General features: G+C 40.6%; 1 protein-coding gene across 1 annotated transcript in view; it reads right to left on the bottom strand.

The window, feature by feature from the left end:
* The window catches only part of LOC139381440 (disintegrin and metalloproteinase domain-containing protein 12-like), a 148811-nt gene that overhangs the window by 47363 nt on the left and 80962 nt on the right, over window positions 1–20486 (bottom strand). The window contains exon 4 of the mRNA XM_071124957.1: window positions 3201–3279. Within this exon, the coding sequence (XP_070981058.1) occupies window positions 3201–3279 (79 nt within the window). The remainder of the gene's footprint in view (window positions 1–3200; window positions 3280–20486) is intronic.

Genomic DNA, 20486 nt, shown 5'->3' with positions numbered 1-20486 from the left:
GTGACAAAACAAGCAAGTATAGTGTAGAGAATCATCGCACCATCTAAACCGCTGTGAAATATATTTTCCATAACCAAAAATATCGTATTTTCAGCTGTTTGAAGCTGGTGTACAAAACTGAAAGTAAAAGACACAAAAATTAACAGAAAGCATAGAAAGTATAGCACACATAGGCTGATCTACTGCTTCTTAGACTTGCTTTCAATGACAATGACAGATCTATAACTCATATTATACCACCAATCATGTTCTGAAGAAAGAGGAACATCACTGTGTATTTTAGCTTTGAGGAAAATAGATTGTCAATCAGTGCCAAATCACAAACCATTTCCCCTTCCACCTGTCAAGCACCTTTCAAACTGTCCTCACCTCTGCTCAATTAAGTCATATTTTCAAATCTCAATCCAGCTGTGAAGGGGAACAAGCCTGCGAACTATGTTAAGTGAAATGCTTTTGAAAATCACTAATGGTTGGCTTGATTATCCCAGAAGGGTTCAACACATTGTACCTGAAGGCTGGCCTAGAAAAGCTGTGCTGTCCTGTTGTCAAAACTTCCTTCAACAGTTAAGCTAATTACTGTAAGGAAGAGTAGTTTAGGTGACCCAGATCTGACTGCTGGCACTAGCATTTGTGTACTTACAGTACCCACTAACTAAATCAAACTGTAAGCTAACATTAACAAATCGCCTTGACATCCATTGGAATATACTGTAGCATGTTCTGGTTCTGGAGGACTTATGTTGTGCTTTGTGAAATAATGTAAATAGCATGATAACTAGCTCTACTTGAGGTACAGTCTCTTCATAAAATATTCACATCCAAATTGTGTTGGTTCCAAGGTGGGTTTAAAATTTATTAAAATACTCTGTAATGTCAAAGTGGAAGAAAAATTCTAACATTTGTAAAATAATTATGAAAGATAAAACAATAATATAGCTTGATTACATACAGTGGGGCAAAAAAGTATTTAGTCAGCCACCAATTGTGTAAGTTCTCCCACTTAAAAAGATGAGAGAGGCCTGTAATTTTCATCATAGGTACACTTCAACTATGACAGACAAAATGAGAAAAAAAATCCAGAAAATCACATTGTAGGATTTTTTATTAATTTATTTGCAAATTATGGTGGAAAATAAGTATTTGGTCACCTACAACCAAGCAAAGTTTCTGGCTCTCACAGACCTGTAACTTCTTCTTTAAGAGGCTCCTCTGTCCACTCGTTACCTGTATTAATGGCACCTGTTTGAACTTGTTATCAGTATAAAAGACACCTGTCCACAACCTCAAACAGTCACACTCCAAACTCCACTATGGCCAAGACCAAAGAGCTGTCAAAGGACACCAGAAACAAAATTGTAGACCTGCACCAGCCTGGGAAGACTGAATATGCAATGGGTAAGCAGCTTGGTTTGAAGAAATCAACTGTGGGAGCAATTATTAGGAAATGGAAGACATACAAGACCACTGATAATCTCCCTCGATCTGGGGCTCCACACAAGATCTCACCCAGTGGGGTCAAAATGATCACAAGAACGGTGAGCAAAAATCCCAGAACCACACGGGGGGACCTAGTGAATGACCTGCAGAGAGCTGGGACCAAAGTAACAAAGCCTACCATCAGTAACACACTACGCCGCCAGGGACTCAAATCCTGCAGTGCCAGACGGGTCCCCCTGCTTAAGCCAGTACATGTCCAGGCCCATCTGAAGTTTGCTAGAGAGCATTTGTATGATCCAGAAGAAAATTGAGAGAATGTCATATGGTCAGATTAAACCAAAATATTACTTTTTTGGTAAAAACTCAACTCGTCGTGTTTGGAGGACAAAGAATGCTGAGTTGCATCTAAAGAACACCATACTTACTGTGAAGCATGGGGGTGGAAACGTCATGCCTTGGGGCTGTTTTTCTGCAAAGGGACCAGGACGACTGATCCGTGTAAAGGAAAGAATGAATGGGGCCATGTATCGTGAGATTTTGAGTGAAAACCTCCTTCCATCAGCAAGGGCATTGAAGATGAAATGTGGCTGGGTCTTTCAGCATGACAATGATCCCAAACACACCGCCTGGGCAATGAAGGAGTGTCTTCGTAAGAAGCATTTAAAGGTCCTGGAGTGGCCTAGCCAGTCTCCAGATCTCAACCCCATATAACATCTTTTGTCTCTAAGAGCTTTGCACACCTGGATTGTACAATATTTGCACATTATGATTTTTACAATTCTTCAACCTGTGTCTTGTTGGTTGTTGGTCATTGCCAGACAGCCATTTTCAAGTCTTGCTGATTTAAGTCAAAACCTAGGCCACTCAGGAACATTCAATGTTGTCTTGGTAATCAAATGCAGGGTATATTTGGTCTTTTACTTTATTGTCCTGCTGGAAGGTGAATTTGTCTCCCAGTGTCTGTTGGAAAGCAGACTGAACCTCTTAGCTCTATTCTGTTTCTTTTTATGCAAAAAAAACTCCCTAGTCCTTGCTGATGACAAGAATAGCCATTACATGATGATGCCACCCCCATGCTTGAAAATATGAAGAGTGGTACTCAGTGATGTGTTGTGTTGGATTTGCCCCAAACATAACGCTTTGTATTCAGGACATAAAGTTAACTTCTTTGACAAATGTTTTTCCGTTTTACTTTAGTTCCTTAGGCTTCCTTTTTCTCAATCTGTCTTTTAGGTTAGTATTGTGGAGTTACTACAATGCTGTTGATCCATCCCCTGTTTTCTCCTATCACAGCCATTAAACTCTGTAACTGTTTTTCCACTTTGACATTATGGACTATTATGTGAAGGCCAGTGATACAAAATCTCAAGTTAATACATTTTAAATTCAAGCTGTAACAGAACAATATTTGTGGAAAAATTCAAGGGGTGTGAATACTTTCTGCAGCCACTGTTTTTAACCCTGTATCAATTCACCAAGTGTTAGGTCTACATGTCAATATGGCTTTATGTCAATAACTAGACAGATATTCCCCACTAAAAACTAAGTTAGTCATAATCCATTTACTGGATCAAAACATTTGATCTTTCAGATGTCATGCCATGTCTATACTTCAGACATGTGTTGTATTGCCTTGAGAGCCATTTGATCCAAAAAGCATCACTTGAGTTCACATGACATTGTTAAAGGTCCATCCTTTAAAGTCAGCAGCACACGATGTTCATTCAAACATGAATGTCAGAAGCACTCAACCTCCAGCCTACCGTAGAGTTGTGAGCACCAGTGACGGGACTCCCATCCTCCAGGTAATGTGTCTCAGTGTAATGACTTGCAAACAGGCCCCTAAAAAAAACAGAAAAGAAAATAGACATCAAAACCTCAGGTCCACTTAAAAAAATACATTCGCTTTTAGCGGACAAGAGAGAAGTTGGACACACTGGTTTTTAACGGCCTTATAACATATTTTCAATGGCGTGTGTAAACTGCTAGTGATTAGGGATATGTGAAATATACAGCACTGGGAAGCTAGAAGAGTCGAGGGCAGGGTTTGGGAGTGACCTTGAATGACATATTGTCGCACTTTGAAGAATCCCTGATGAGTTAATTATAGTATTTATATGTGTGTGTGTCACACTGCAGGCCATGAACAGATTGAAATGGTGAGTCCCACCCCAAGCATTGGCTGAGGAGTGGCAGGACCACCCATCTCTACAGCTGCATAATCAAAGATACATCAGAGGGGATGGTCACAGGAACATACAATACATGACCAAAAGTACAGTGCATTCGGAAAATAGTCAGACCCCTAGACTTTTTCCACATTTTGTTACTTTACAAACTTATTATAAAATGGACGTTAAAAAAAAATTCTTCATCAATCTACACACAACACTCCATAATGACAAAGCGAAAACAGTTTTTTGGACATTTTTGCACGGTTATTAAATATAGAAAACAGAAATATCTTATTTACATAAGTATTCAGACCCTTTGCTATGAGACTCAAAATTGGGCTCAGGTGCATCCTGTTGAAATTGACCATCCTGGGGATGTTTCTACAAATTGATTAGAGTGCAACTGTGGTAAATTAAATTGATTGGATATGATTTGGAAAGGCACATAAGGTGCCACGGTTGACACTGCATGTCAGAGAAAAAAACAGGCCATGAGGTCAGACAAATTGGACGTAGAGCTCCAAGACAGGATTGTGTCGAGGCACGGATCTGGGGAAGGGTACAAAACATTTCTGCAGCATTGAAGGTCCCCAAGTACATGGTGGCTTCCATCATTCTTAAATGGAAGAAGTTTGGAATGACCAAGACTCTTCCTAGGGCTAGCCAACTGGCTAAACTGAGCAATCGGGGGAGAAGGGCCTTGGTCAGGGAGGTGACCAAGAACCCGATGGTCACTCTGACAGAGCTTGAGAGTTCCTCTTTGGGGACGGGAGAATATTCCAGAAGGACAACAATCTCTGCAGCACTCCAACAATCAGGCCTTTATGGTAGAGTGGCCAGACAGAAGCCAATCCTCAGTAAAAGGCACATGACAGGCCGCTTGGATTTAGCCAAAAGGCACCTAAATGACTCCCAGATAACGAGAAACAAGATTCTTTGGTCTAATGAAACCAAGATTGAACTCTGGCCTTAATGCCAAGCATCAAGTCCGGAGGAAACCTGGCACCATCCCTACGGTGAAGCATGGTGGTGGCAGCATCATGCTGTGGGGATGTTTTTCAGCGGCAAGGACTAGGAGACTAGTCAGGATTGAGGGAAAGATGAACAGAGCAAAGTACAGAGAGATCCTTGATAAAAACCTGCTCCAGAGCACTCAGGATCTCGGAAGGTTCACCTTCCAACAGGACAATGACCCTAAGCACACAGCCAAGACAACGCAGGAGTGGCTTCTGGACAAGTCTCTCAATTTCCTTGAGGGGCCCAGCTAGAGCCCGGACTTGAACCCGATCAAACATCTCTGAAGAGACCTGAAAAAAGCTGTGCAGCAACTCTCCCTAACCAACCTGACAGAACTTAAGAAAATCTGCAGAGAAAAATGGGAGAAACTCCACAAATACAGGTGTGCCAAGCTTGTAGCGTCATACCCAAGAAGGGGGTGTAATCGCTGCCAAAGGGGCTTCAACAAAGTACTGAATAATTGGTCTGAATACTTATGTAATTGTGAAATTTCCAGTTAATTTTTTTTATACATTTGCAAAAATCTCTTGTTTTTGCCTGTTTTTGCTTTGTCATAATGGGGTATTGTGGGTAGATTGATGAGGGGGAAAAAATGATTTAATCAATTGTAAAATAAAGCTGTAACATAACAAAAAAAAGTAAAGGAGTCTGAATACTTTGCACTGTATGTGGACACCTGCTCGTCGAACATCTCATTCCAAAATCATGGGCATTATTATGGAGTTGGTCCCTACTTTGCTGTTACAACAGCCTCTACTTCTGGAAAGACTTTCCACTAGATGTTGCAACATTGTTGCAGGGACTTGCTTCCATTCAGCCACAAGAGCATTAGTGAGGTCGGGCACTGATGTTGGGTAATTAGGCCTGGCTCGCAGTCGGCATTCCAATTTATCCCAGAGGTGTTTGATGGGGTTGAGGTCAGGGCCTGTTAAGTTCTTCAACACTAATCTCGAAAAACCATTCATGCTGAAACAGGAAAGGTCCTTCCCCAAACTGTTGCCACAAAGTTGGAAGCACAGAATTGTGTAGAATGTCATTGTATGCTGTAGCGCTATGATTTCCCTTCACTGGAAATACGGGGCCTAGCCCGAATCATGAAAAACAGCCCCAGACCATCATTCCTTTTCCACCAAACTTTACAGTTGGCACGACACATTCGGGCAAGTAGCGTTCTCCTGGCATCCTCCAAAACCAGATTTGTCCGTCAGATGGGGAAACGTCATTCATCACTCCAGAGAACGTGTTTCTACTGCTCCAGAGTCCAATGACGGCGAGCTTTACACCACTCCATCCTAAGCTTGGCATTGCACATGGTGATCTTAGGCTTGTGTGCAGCTGCTCGGCCATGGAAACCCATTACATGAAGCTCCCGACGAACAGTTATTGTGCTGATGTTGCTTCCATTGGCAGTTTGGAATTCGGGAGTGAGTGTTGCAACTGAAGACAGACGATTTATACGCACTTGAGCAATCGGTAGTTTGCAGGTAGTTTGCCCCCGGTGATACGTTGTGCAGACCTCACGACCCTCTGGAGAGCCTTACGGTTGTGGGCGGAGCAGTTGCTGTACCAGGCGGTGATTCAGCCCCACAGGATGCTCTCGATTGTGCATCTGTAAAAGGGTTGTTGCGCCTTCTTCACCAAGCTGTCTGTTTGGGTGGACCATTTCAGTTTGTCTGTGATGTATACGCCAAGGAACTTAAAACTTTCCACCTTCTCCACTACTGTCCCGTCGATGTGGATATGGGGGGGTTGCTCCCTCTGCTGTTTCCTGAAGTCCACGATCATCTCCTCTGTTTTGTTGACGTTGAGTGTGAGGTTATTTTCCTGACACCACACTCCAAGGGCCCTCACCTCGTTCCTGTAGGCCGTCTCGTCATTGTTGGTACTCAAGCCTACCACTGTAGTGTCGTCTGAAAACTTGATGAATGAATTGGAGGCGTGCATGGCCACGCAGTCATGGGTGAACAGCGAGTACAGGAGAGGGTTGAGAATGCACCCTTGTGGGGCCCCAGTGTTGAGGATCAGCGGGGTGGAGATGTTGTTTCCTACCCTCCCACCTGGTGACAACCCGTCAGAAAGCCCAGAACCCAGTTGCACAGGGCGGGGTCGAGACCCAGGGTCTCGAGCTTAATGACGAGTTTGGAGGAGACTCTGGTTTTAAATGCTGATCTGTAATCAATGAACAGCATTCTTACATAGTTATTCCTCTTGTCCAGATGGGTTAGGGCAGTGTGCAGTGTGAATGCGATTGCATCGTCTGTGGACCTATTGGGGCAGTAAGCAAATTAGAGTGGGTCTAGGGTGTCAGGTATGGTGGAGGTGATATGATCCTTGACTAGTCTCTCAAAGCACTTCATGATGACGGAAGTGAGTGCTACGGGGCGATAGTCGTTTAGCTCAGTTACCATAGCTTTCTTGGGAACATGAACAATGGTGGCCCTCTTGAAGCATGTGGGAACAGCAGACTGGGATAGGGATTGACTGAATATGTTCGTAAGCTCACCAGCCAGCTGGGCCGGCAGCCTTGCGAGGGTTAGCACATTTAAATGTTTTACTCAAGTTGGCTGCGGTGAAGCAGAGCCCACAGGTTTTGGTAGCTGGCCGTGTCAGTGGCACTGTATTGTCCTCAAAGCGAGCAAATAAGTTGTTTAGTTTGTCTGGGAGCAAGATGTCGGTGTCCATGACGGGGCTGGTTTTCCTTTTGTAATCCCTGACTGACTGCAGACCCTGCCACATTCGTCTCCTGTCTGAGCCATTGAATTGCGACTCTACTTTGTCTCTATACTGACGCTTAGCTTGTTTGATTGCCTTGTGGAGGGAATAGCTACACTGTTTGTATATAGTGTATTTAGAAGTGTGTGTGTTTGTGTTTGTGTGAGAGCAGAGTAAGAGTTTGCCCATGTTTGTGTAGGTCAGTGGCGGTCAGTGGCATTTAAGATGATTGAGGACGTTTTGTTTTCAAGAGCATGGCCTTATTTCTATTACAGCATATTGGATGAAACTCATTCATATTCCATTCACCCAGTTCAATGTAACAGTAATAGGTTTAGGCTAGATGATACATGATACTCAAATTTCCCGTATATTTTTATTAAAAAAAATATTTCACCTTTATTTAACCAGGTAGGCAAGTTGAGAACAAGTTCTAATTTACAATTGCGACCTGGCCAAGATAAAGCAAAGCAGTTTGACACATACAACGACACAGAGTTACACATGGAGTAAAACAAACATACAGTCAATAATACAGTATAAACAAGTCTGTATACGATGTGAGCAAATGAGGTGAGATAAGGGAGGTAAAGGCAAAAAAGGCCATGGTGGCAAAGTAAATACAATGTAGCAAGTAAAACACTGGAATGGTAGATTTGCAATGGAAGAATGTGCAAAGTAGAAATAAAAATAATGGGGTGCAAAGGAGCAAAATAAATAAATAAATTAAATACAGTAGGGAAAGAGGTAGTTGTTTGGGCTAAATTATAGGTGGGCTATGTACAAGTGCAGTAATCTGATATCCATCATGAGGTTGCTACAACCTAGCCTATGATTTAAAGTTCACAACGTAGGTCGAGAGACAAATTTGAGGCAGTCAATTGTCACCAAATAATTGATTAAAAACACACTATTTTTCAAAGAAGGCCTACAGTAGCCTCAACAGCACTCTGTAGGGTAGAACCATGTTGTAGCAGGAGGACAGCTAGCTTCTGTCCTCCTCTGGATACATTGACTTCAATACAAAACCTAGGAGGCTCATGGTTCTCACCCCCTTCCATAGACTTACACAGTAATTATGACAACTTCTGGAGGATGTCCTCCAACCTATCAGAGCTCTTTCAGCATGAACTGACATGTTGTCCACCCAATCAAAGATCAGAGAATTAATCTATTACTGAAAGCATAAGCTACAGCAAGCTAGCACTGCAGTGCATAACATGTGGTGAGTAGTTGACTCAAAGCGTGAGAAAGACAATAGTTGAACAATTTTGAACAAATACATTTCTTCCAAAATGATGGAGAAGCAAGAGAATTATATATACGGAGAGATTGTCATTTGCAGCTAGCTAGTTTAGCCTACTTTATTAACACAACAAATACAAAAATACTGAAATATACAAACAAGAGTACATAAACCTAACAGACGTATTACATATGTCACGTTTGGCGTAAGAATTATCGGACCAAGGTGCAGTGTGATATGGTTTCCACATGTTTAATAACTGAAATGCACTAAAACAATAAAGAATGAACGAAATGTGAAAACAATGGAGTGCTCATAGGCAACTTATACATGAACAAGATCCCACCAACACAGATGGGAAAAATAACTACTTAAATATGATCCCCAATTAGAGACAACGATACCAGCTGCCTCTAATTGGCAGTCATACAAAACATCAACATAGAAAATTAAACTAGAACACAACATAGACATAGATATACTAGATCACCCCCTAGTCACGCCCTGACCTACTACACCATAGAGAAACAATGGTTCTCTATGGTCAGGGCGTGACAACATATCAAGATTAATTTTCAATTTGTTAAATACTTTTATGGTGCATATTGCTTTTTTGTTTTTACATTTACTGATCATTTCAAAATAATATTTCAATTCTATCTTAAATAATGTGAAGAGGGGTTTGTTCTCTGCCCAGTTCATTTTATGGACAAAGAATCTTCCATGAAAGATAAACAAATTAACAAGGAAAATTAAATCAGGGTCCATATCATTTGGTTCAAAATAAAACATAACATCAGAGTATTTCAAATTAACATTAATAGTTGTTTATTTAAAAAAAATGTATTCTAACTCACACCAAAATCTTCTGACATAAGAGCAGTCCCAAAATAAATGGTCAAGAATCTCTGGGTCACAATCACAAAATACACATTTGCTATCAATAGCTAATTTAAATCTGTGTATAATAAAGGTCTTTACAGGGTAGATTCTATGAACGAGTTTGTATGATACTTCTTTCACCTTATTAGATTGAACTTGAACTTGAACTTTGCGACCTTTTGCCACATTTCAGGATTCAAACATAAAGATATAAAACTGTATTTTTTTGTGAAGAATCAACAACAAGTTGGACACAATCATGAAATGGAACGACATTTATTGGATATTTCAAACTTTTTTAACAAATCAAAAACTGAAAAATTGGGCGTGTAAAATTATTCAGCCCCTTTACTTTCAGTGCAGCAAACTCTCTCCAGAAGTTCAGTGAGGATCTCTGAATGATCCAATGTTGACCTAAATGACTAATGATGATAAATACAATCCACCTGTGTGTAATCAAGTCTCCGTATAAATGCACCTGCACTGTGATAGTCTCAGAGGTCCGTTAAAAGCGCAGAGAGCATCATGAAGAACAAGGAACACACCAGGCAGGTCCGAGATACTGTTGTGAAGAAGCTTAAAGCCGGATTTGGATACAAAAAGATTTCCCAAGCTTTAAACATCCCAAGGAGCACTGTGCAAGCGATAATATTGAAATGGAAGGAGTATCAGACCACTGTAAATCTACCAAGACCTGGCCGTCCCTCTAAACTTTTAGCTCATACAAGGAGAAGACTGATCAGAGATGCAGCCAAGAGGCCCATGATCACTCTGGATGAACTGCAGAGATCTACAGCTGAGGTGGGAGACTCTGTCCATAGGACAACAATCAGTCGTATATTGCACAAATCTGGCCTTTATGGAAGAGTGGCAAGAAGAAAGCCATTTCTTAAAGATATCCATAAAAAGTGTCGTTTAAAGTTTGCCACAAGCCACCTGGGAGACACACCAAACATGTGGAAGAAGGTGCTCTGGTCAGATGAAACCAAAATTGAACTTTTTTGGCAACAATGCAAAACGTTATGTTTGGCGTAAAAGCAACACAGCTGAACACACCATCCCCACTGTCAAACATGGTGGTGGCAGCATCATGTTTTGGGCCTGCTTTTCTTCAGCAGGGACAGGGAAGATGGTTAAAATTGATGGGAAGATGGATGGAGCCAAATACAGGACCATTCTGGAAGAAAACCTGATGGAGTCTGCAAAAGACCTGAGACTGGGACGGAGATTTGTCTTCCAACACGACAATGATCCAAAACATAAAGCAAAATCTACAATGGAATGGTTCAAAAATAAACATATCCAGGTGTTAGAATGGCCAAGTCAAAGTCCAGACCTGAATCCAATCGAGAATCTGTGGAAAGAACTGAAAACTGCTGTTCACAAATGCTCTCCATCCAACCTCACTGAGCTCGAGCTGTTTTGCAAGGAGGAATGGGAAAAAATGTCAGTCTCTCGATGTGCAAAACTGATAGAGACATACCCCAAGCGACTTACAGCTGTAATCGCAGCAAAAGGCGGCGCTAAAAAGTATTAACTTAAGGGGGCTGAATAATTTTGCACGCCCAATTTTTCAGTTTTTGATTTGTTAAAAAAGTTTGAAATATCCAATAAATGTCGTTCCACTTCATGATTGTGTCCCACTTGTTGTTGATTCTTCACAAAAAAATACAGTTTTATATCTTTATGTTTGAAGCCTGAAATGTGGCAAAAGGTCGCAAAGTTCAAGGGGGCCGAATACTTTCGCAAGGCACTGTACAATATTTACCAGATAACAACAAAACTTTGTTCCAGTTCACTTGTCCTAGGGCTGCATTCCAGTACATTTTAACAGAGGGAATAGTAACATATTGACATAGTTTCCTTATATACATGTTATTACATTTATAGTTTAAAATGTCAATTCCTTCTAATTGTATTGAGGCTACAAAATCCTCAACAGTTGCACTTGGAGTATTGTTATATTCTCCTAAAAGAAGAATAGCACCTTTGGGGATAGCTCTAACAACATAAGAAACTAGCACCTTGGTACACAGAAAATACCCGAGCTCTGAAGCAAGCTTCCAGAAAATTGGAACGGAAATGGCGCCACACCAAACTGGAAGTTTTCCGACTAGCTTGGAAAGACAGTACTGTGCAGTACCGAAGAGCCCTTACTGCAGCTCGATCATCCTATTTTTCTAACTTAATTGAGGAAAATAAGAACAATCCGAAATTCCTTTTTGATACTGTCGCAAAGCTAACTAAAAAGCAGCATTCCCCAAGAGAGGATGACTTTCACTTTAGCAGTGATAAATTCATGAACTTCTTTGAGGAAAAGATTATGATTATTAGAAAGCAAATTATGGACTCCTCTTTAAATCTGCGTATTCCTTCAAAGCTCAGTTGTCCTGAGTCTGCACAACTCTGCCAGGACCTAGGATCAAGAGAGACGCTCAAGTGTTTTAGTACTATATCTCTTGACACAATGATGAAAATAATCATGGCCTCTAAACCTTCAAGCTGCATACTGGACCCTATTCCAACTAAACTACTGAAAGAGCTGCTTCCTGTGCTTGGCCCTCCTATGTTGAACATAATAAACGACTCTCTATCCACCGGATGTGTACCAAACTCACTAAAAGTGGCAGTAATAAAACCTCTCTTGAAAAAGCCAAACCTTGACCCAGAAAATATAAAAAACTATATTGAATCTTCCATTCCTCTCAACATTTTTAGAAAAGGCTGTTGCGCAGCAACTCACTGCCTTCCTGAAGACAAACAATGTATACGAAATGCTTCAGTCTGGTTTTAGACCCCATTATAGCACTGAGACAGCACTTGTGAAGGTGGTAAATTACATTTTAATGGCATCGGACCGAGGCTCTGCATCTGTCCTCGTGCTCCTAGACCTTAGTGCTGCTTTTGATACCATCGATCACCACATTCTTTTGGAGAGATTGGAAACCCAAATTGGTCTACACGGACAAGTTCTGGCCTGGTTTAGATCTTATCTGTCGGAAAGATATCAGTTTGTCTCTGTGAATGGTTTGTCCTCTGACAAATCAACTGTAAATTTCGGTGTTCCTCAAGGTTCCGTTTTAGGACCACTATTGTTATCACTATATATTTTACCTCTTGGGGATGTTATTCGAAAACATAATGTTAACTTTCACTGCTATGCGGATGACACACAGCTGTACATTTCAATGAAACATGGTGAAGCCCCAAAATTGCCCTTGCTAGAAGCATGTGTTTCAGACATAAGGAAGTGGATGGCTGCAAACTTTCTACTTTTAAACTCGGACAAAACAGAGATGCTTGTTCTAGGTCCCAAGAAACAAAGAGATCTTCTGTTGAATCTGACAATTAATCTTAATGGTTGTACAGTCGTCTCAAATAAAACTGTGAAGGACCTCGGCGTTACTCTGGACCCTGATCTCTCTTTTGAAGAACATATCAAGACCATTTCAAGGACAGCTTTTTTCCATCTACGTAACATTGCAAAAATCAGAAACTTTCTGTCCAAAAATGATGCAGAAAAATTAATCCATGCTTTTGTCACTTCCAGGTTAGACTATTGCAATGCTCTACTTTCCGGCTAACCGGATAAAGCACTAAATAAACTTCAGTTAGTGCTAAATACGGCTGCTAGAATCCTGACTAGAACCAAAAAAATTTATCATATTACTCCAGTGCTAGCCTCTCTACACTGGCTTCCTGTCAAAGCAAGGGCTGATTTCAAGGTTTTACTGCTAACCTACAAAGCATTACATGGGCTTGCTCCTACCTATCTCTCTGATTTGGTCCTGCCGTACATACCTACACGTACGCTATGGTCACAAGACACAGGCCACCTAATTGTCCCTAGAATTTCTAAGCAAACAGCTGGAGGCAGGTCTTTCTCCTATAGAGCTCCATTTTTATGGAATGGTCTGCCTACCCATGTGAGAGACGCAGACTCGGTCTCAACCTTTAAGTCTTTACTGAAGACTCATCTCTTCAGTGGGTCATATGATTGAGTGTAGTCTGGCCCAGGAGTGGGAAGGTGAACGGAAAGGCTCTGGAGCAACGAACCGCCCTTGCTGTCTCTGCCTGGCCGGTTCCCCTCTTTCCACTGGGATTCTCTGCCTCTAACCCTATTACAGGAGCTGAGTCACTGGCTTACTGGGGCTCTCTCATGCCGTCCCTGGAGGGGGTGCGTCATCTGAGTGGGTTGATTCACTGATGTGGTCATCCTGTCTGTCCTATTCGGTGTCCTGTGTGAATCTAAGTGTGCGTTCTCTAATTCTCTCCTTCTCTCTTTCTTTCTCTCTCTCGGAGGACCTGAGCCCTAGGACCATGCCCCAGGACTACCTGACATGATGACTCCTTGCTGTCCCCAGTCCACGTGGCCGTGCTGCTGCTCCAGTTTCAACTGACCTGAGCCCTAGGACCATGCCCCAGGACTACCTGACATAATGACTCCTTGCTGTCCCCAGTCCACCTGACCGTGCTGCTGGTCCAGTTTCAACTGTTCTGTCTTATTATTATTCGACCATGCTGGTCATTTATGAACATTTGAACATCTTGGCCATGTTCTGTTATAATCTCCACCCGGCACAGCCAGAAGAGGACTTGGCCACCCCACATAGCCTGGTTCCTCTCTAGGTTTCTTCCTAGGTTTTGGCCTTTCTGGGGAGTTTTTCCTAGCCACCGTGCTTCTACACCTGCATTGCTTGCTGTTTGGGGTTTTAGGCTGGGTTTCTGTACAGCACTTTGAGATATCAGCTGATGTACGAAGGGCTATATAAATAAATTTGATTTTGATTTGATTTGATACTCCTCGGGAGTGAATGTAACATTGTGTGTTCTAATAAATTCTAGATAATCATATAGTTAACCCAAATAATGTTGTTGTCAAACCAGTTCTGGAAATCCTTGTTTAATTCCACATCTCATGTCGAATCTTTGTGAAGTTCCATGTGACAATTTAACAGAGCTGTTATTATTATTGTAAAGTGTCTTAATTACACTTTGAAAATATTGACCAAAACCAAAAAATCAAAGAGTCTCAAAAAGAAAATAATGTTCAACTGTATCAAATGCCTTGTAAAAGTCTACACATAAAATAAAGCTATCTTCCATAATGTGCTCATTGTAGTCTATCAAGTCCAATACTAGTCGAATATTATTACATATATGTCTGCCCTTCATAAAACCAGACTGGGTATCGTCAATGATTTGGTCAACACCTTTTTTAGTCTTTCTGCAAAGATGGATGCAAGTAGCTTTACATCATCGTTCATTAATGTGATTGGTCTCCAATTTTCTAAGATCATAGAATATTTGTTTGGTTTGGGTATTACAGAAATTAGGCATTGTGTCATAGAAACAGGCAGGACCCCTAAATCAACTGCCTCCTTAAAAACATTAAATATAAATTCAATAATATCCTCCTGAAAATATTTATAGAATTCACTGATAATGCCATCATTCCCTGGAGATTTGTTCTCTTTTAACTTGCTGTTAAATGTTTTTATTTCATTGATAGAAATAATTTCATCACAAGACTTTTGGAAGTCTTTGACAGTCTAGAAAGGCAGATATGTCACTAGTAGGACAGCCATTACTGGTATAAAGGTTACCATAGAATTCTGAAACATATTTTGAAATATCTTCGGGGTTTTCATTTTCTTTGCCATCTATATTGAGCATATGAATAGATGTAAATTCTGAATTTTTTCTTTCTAAATTGTAAGAGCATTTTGTATTTTTTTCACCTTCCTCCAACCATCTCCTTCTTGATCTTACAAATGCCTCTTTTGCTCTCTCTTCATACATTCGGTCCAATTCTAGTTGTAAAGAGAATAACTGACCCTTTCTTCATCATCAAGGTACTCCATAGAGATTAGAGAAAATATTTCCTTAAACGTTTATCTTCCCTCAATCTTTTAAGTTCAGCAATTTCTTTACCTCTCTTCATGGCTGTTTGTCTTCTTCATACTTCATTAATTCCCAATATTTCCCATAAGATTTAAATAGTTGGGATTTCCTCCAATTGTCTTGTATAATATCTTTGGCATCCATCTTGAAATGATCATCTTCCAACAGTCTACTATTGAGTTTCCAATAACTCCGATTATTTTTATCAACTTCAGATCCATTAATACTTAAATCCTAACAGATCCAGCATAGTTAATCCTGAGTTTAATAATCTATGTGTTGGTCTTGGATTAGTCGATATTTGGAGATCTAAATACCCTGATAAAAAGGACTTCACTTGGAGCAACAAGGACATGTCCAGATGGTCAAGAATTGACTTCTGGTTGATTTCTAATTCATGAGATAATTCTGTAGTCAAGGTATCAATTGAACCATCTATTCTTACTGATCATAAAGTTATATTCTTATCTAGTACTGAAACACCCTGCTCAAACAAAAGGGTGCTATGTTAGCTAGCTGGCTATGACTATCCAACTGACACTCTTCCAAGTCAAGGTAAGCTTTTCGTTTTACAAATGTATTGCTACCGGCCGGTGTAACTGCTTACTGGCTATGCACTGTAAAGTTACTGCATGATTGTAGCGGGTTTACTAATGCGTTAGTTTTATTAGCTATGCTGACTATGATGTTACTTTAGCTAATACGGTGACAACGATGTAGGCTGTTAGCGGTTTGGCTTGGAAAGGTTTTTTCACCTGGTCAAATACAGCTGATGTGCTGTGCATTGAAGTCCACAAGGGAAGCGGTGAGAGGAGGAGAGTGCATGGATGCAAGAAGGAATACAACATGGCTGTGTATTAATGCTTGATCAGGGGTGTATTCATCCCTCTAATTCTGTTGAAAAAACGTTTCTTAAATGGAAGCAAACAGAACAAAACGGGGATAAACATACTTGAATTTGTCCAATAGAAACTCTTGTTTGAAACTGTTGGACTAATGATTACATCCTATATCAGGTAGATGCAGGCAAGAGTGTCATTGTCTGTCCTGGAATGCATTTCAATTAAAAGGTGTGTATGCAGTACCAGTCAAAAGTTTGGACACACCTACTCATTAAAGGGTTTTTCTTTATTTTTAATATTTTCTACATTGTAGAATAATAGTGAGGTAATCAAAACTATGAAATAACACATATGGAATCATGTAGTAACCAAAAAAGTGTTATAAATTTAAGATTTTATATTCTTCAAAGTAGCCACCCTTGCCTTGATTCCAGCTTTGCACACTCTTTCCGTTCTCTCAACCAGCTTCATGACGTAGTCAGCTGGAATGCATTTCAATTAACAGGTGTGGCATGTTAAAAGTTAATTAGTGGATTGTTTTTCCTTCTTAATGTATTTCAGCCAATCAGCTGTGTTGTGACAAGGTAGCGGTGTTATACAGAAGATAGCCCTATTTGGTAAAAGACCAAGTCCATATTATGGCAAGAACAGTTCAAATAAGCAAAGAGAAATGACAGTCCATCCCTACTTTAAGACATGAAGGTCAGTCAATCCAGAAAATGTAAAGGACTTTGAAAGTTTCTTCAAGAGCAGTCGCAAAAACCATCAAGCGCTATGATGAAACTGGCTCTCATGAGGACCGCCACAGGAAAGGAAGACCCAGAGTTACCTCTGCTGCAGAGGATAAGTTCACTATAGTTACCAGCCTCAGAAATTGCGTGCCCAAAAAAATGCTTCACAGAGTTCAAGTAACAGACACATCTCAACATCAACTGTTCAGAGGAGACTACGTGAATCAGGCCTCCATTGTTGAATTGCTGAAAAGAAACCACCACTAAATGACACCAATAAGAAGAAGTGACTTGCTTGGGACAAGAAACACGAACAATGGAAATCTGTCCTTTGGTCTGATGAATCCAATTTGAGATTTTTGCTTTGTGAGATGCAGAGTAGGTGAACGGATGACCTCCGCATGTGTGGTTCCCACCGTAAAGCATGGAGGAGGAGGAGTGTGGGGGTGCTTTGCTCTTGACATGCTCTGTAATTTATTTAGAATTCAAGGCACACTTAACCAGCATGGCTACCACAGCATTCTGTAGCGATACACCATCCCATCTGGTTTGCGCTTAGTGGGACTATGATTTGTTTTTCAACAGAAAAATTACCCACATCACACCTCCGGGCTGTGTAAGGGCTATTTGACCAAGAAGGAGAGTGATGGAGTGCAGCATCAGATGACCTGGCCTCCACAATCACCTGACCTCAACCCAATTGAGATGGTTTGGGATGAGTTGGACCACAGAGTGAAGGAAAACAGCCAACAGGTGCTCAGCATATGTGGGAACTACTTCAAGACTGTTGGAAAAGCATTCCAGGTGAAGCTGGTTGAGGGAATGCCAAGAGTGTGCAAAGCTGTCATCAAGGCAAACGGTGGCTACTTTGAACAATGTAAAATATAAAATATATTTAGATTTGTTTAACACTTTTTTGGTTACTAAATGATTACATTTGTGTTATTTCATAGTTTTGATGTCTTCACTATTCTTCTACAATGTAGAAAATATAAAAAACAAAGAAAAACCCTTGAATGAGTAGGTGTGTCCAAGCTTTTGACTGGTCCTGTATTTAGTATAGTTTTATCTAAAAATGTTTTATCATTTTTATTTTTATGAAATTCACTGAGGAGGATGGTCCTCCCCTTCCTCCGCTGAGGAACCTCCACCGGTGCAGCCATAGCTGGGTCTGAAGGTAGCTGAGTTCTGTCCTCCAAAACTGTGTCTCAAATACTTTACAGAGTACTTATTTCTAAGAAGTAAGTTTCGAGGTGCTACATTTAAGTCTGTTAGAAAGTATTTGTGGCTTGTGCAAGCAGAACAAGGACATCTGTCCATTCTGTTCGGGAACAAGTGGATGTAATGAGTGAGCATCCTACATGCTTCATTGAGTGATTGCATATGTTTAAGTGTTACCTTGCTAGTGTGTAAGAGGAAGAAAAATGATATTCAGAGAAACAAGATTAACTGGATTACTGCACCGGAATATAGATACTACAGTAAGAAAAAGAGGAGTGAGCCAAATTGACATATCACAGAAACCGAAATGCTACTGTGCAGTTTAAGTTGAGTGGAAAATATCTGACCAAATATCACTCCCCACTACGTTGACCCATATTTGAGTAAATCTATTATTTTTTTTAAATCCCTAATTTAATCATGATACAATTCTGCTGGGGTGGATGGAGAGGATTTGAGGAATCAGTCGGTGGGATAATAAAATAAAAATAGGATCCAGTGTGCGTCGAAGTCCCAGCAGGAAGCTCTCTAGCTATCCTACGCTGTTTACTGCTGACCAAAATGTAGGATTAGATGAGGAGGGATTAGTCAATGATATCAACATTCACATTTCAACATTCTTTTATAGGTATACCAAAAATGAGAGCTGGATTGAAGCTTAGAGCTCCTGTTCTAAAGCGTTATGTCTTACCTACAGTATGACATAACTGTTGTTTTTATAAATCACAATCTTTATCATACCATTAGCAACACACCACATTAATATCAATAAGCCAGAAGTGGGTAAATACAGTACACAGTGACGTGGTCTCATTGAAAATGTATTAAGCTACACTGGGGACCTACATCAGAGCATAGGGGAGGTTTCATAGACAGGCTACAGTAGGACTGTCATGTACAGGATAAGAGGATATGAGTCCAAACAGGATTTGTGTCAAGCTAATGCTAATTCCATGGGAATGCTAAAGAGGAGTTTTTGGGACACGTTTGGAAGCTGGGCTTTGGCAGAGTTGTCCTTGTGTAAGGTTCGATGACATATATTAGAGCAGCAGCCACTGGTTTGACGTGATGAAATCCTGCTGTAATCATCTCCTTGGCACAGGGCAGATGATGCATATTAGTTCATGGGTGTATGGTGTCTGTATGTGCAGCCTACTTCGCCTCTTGGCTAAACATTACCAGTGCTCTATGGTTGGTTGGTTCTTTGAGGTAGATAGAGCTTTGAGACTGCCTGATTGGCAAACAATATCAATATAAAAAAATCAGAATAAGTCATCGTGGTATGCTTTGTATTTTCTTCAAGAATAGATACTTCATACGCTTGTTGGACCTCAAGCATACCGCTTCCTCACCAGGCAGCACACTCTTGAGAAAAGAAAAGATAGCGAGAATTCTCTTTTTCCCCTGGATATTGAAACAGCTCAATTTGATTACGCCCCCTTAAGTAATGACTGCCCACCAGTGGCCCTCTTTTTGTCAAGAGGTACAGGCAGCCAATCAAATGACATTTAGATGGCAGAGGACTTCAAAGTAGCTGGTAGAGCCTTTGATCTCGTCTCGTAGGAATCAGCGTGACAGTCACCAGAATCCTTAGCACAAGCCCAGCATGAATTCCGAATGCACAGCTGTCATTTTTTTATACCAACACTTCAGTGTGCCAACAGTGTTGTGGATGGTATTTCTATAGTGATTGGGGAGTAATGGAACTACGTGTTGAGAGGCGGTGAAATGAATTTTGTGTCACAAATAGAAATTGGATAAGTCGTAACGTAATGAATGGTTTTCGGTTGACTTACACCCACATGAAAAAATACTATGGTATAAAAACTATAGTATTCACTGCAGTGTTTTTTTTGTCGACTTTACTGTAGTATTCACTGTAGTGTTTTGCAGACATGACTGTAGTATACTGTAGTATTAACAGTTTACTATAGTTTAAATTCTGTAGTAAAAAAACAGTGTAAGGGATAATCAACAAGGGCCTATGTGTTCAATGGAAAATAATAAACAATGTCGAAGGTGTGTTCCACGATGCGTTCGCGGAACTAACCTTCCACGATTATCTATTTTATCCCTTTTTATACAGGGGTGAAAGTCATGCGGAAAATCATTCATAACACTTTTTGGTGTTTTTGTAAGCGATGTCTCTTTACATTTATCAAATGGCACTGTATGAGTGCAGGAATTATTTTAAAGTGGAATAGGTTAATAGTTGGAATAGTAACTGAAGTCTGGACACTGACTGTAGGCCTCACATGTAGCCTATTATAATTAACTCCTCCTGAAGTTAATGTTCCTCACAGAAAATTAATGATGGACC

This window comes from Oncorhynchus clarkii, chromosome 23 (assembly GCF_045791955.1).
Source record: "Oncorhynchus clarkii lewisi isolate Uvic-CL-2024 chromosome 23, UVic_Ocla_1.0, whole genome shotgun sequence".
Taxonomy (NCBI): Eukaryota; Metazoa; Chordata; class Actinopteri; order Salmoniformes; family Salmonidae; genus Oncorhynchus; species Oncorhynchus clarkii.
The sequence above is the reverse complement of the archived record's forward strand: the minus strand, read 5'-3'. Positions and strand labels throughout refer to the sequence as shown.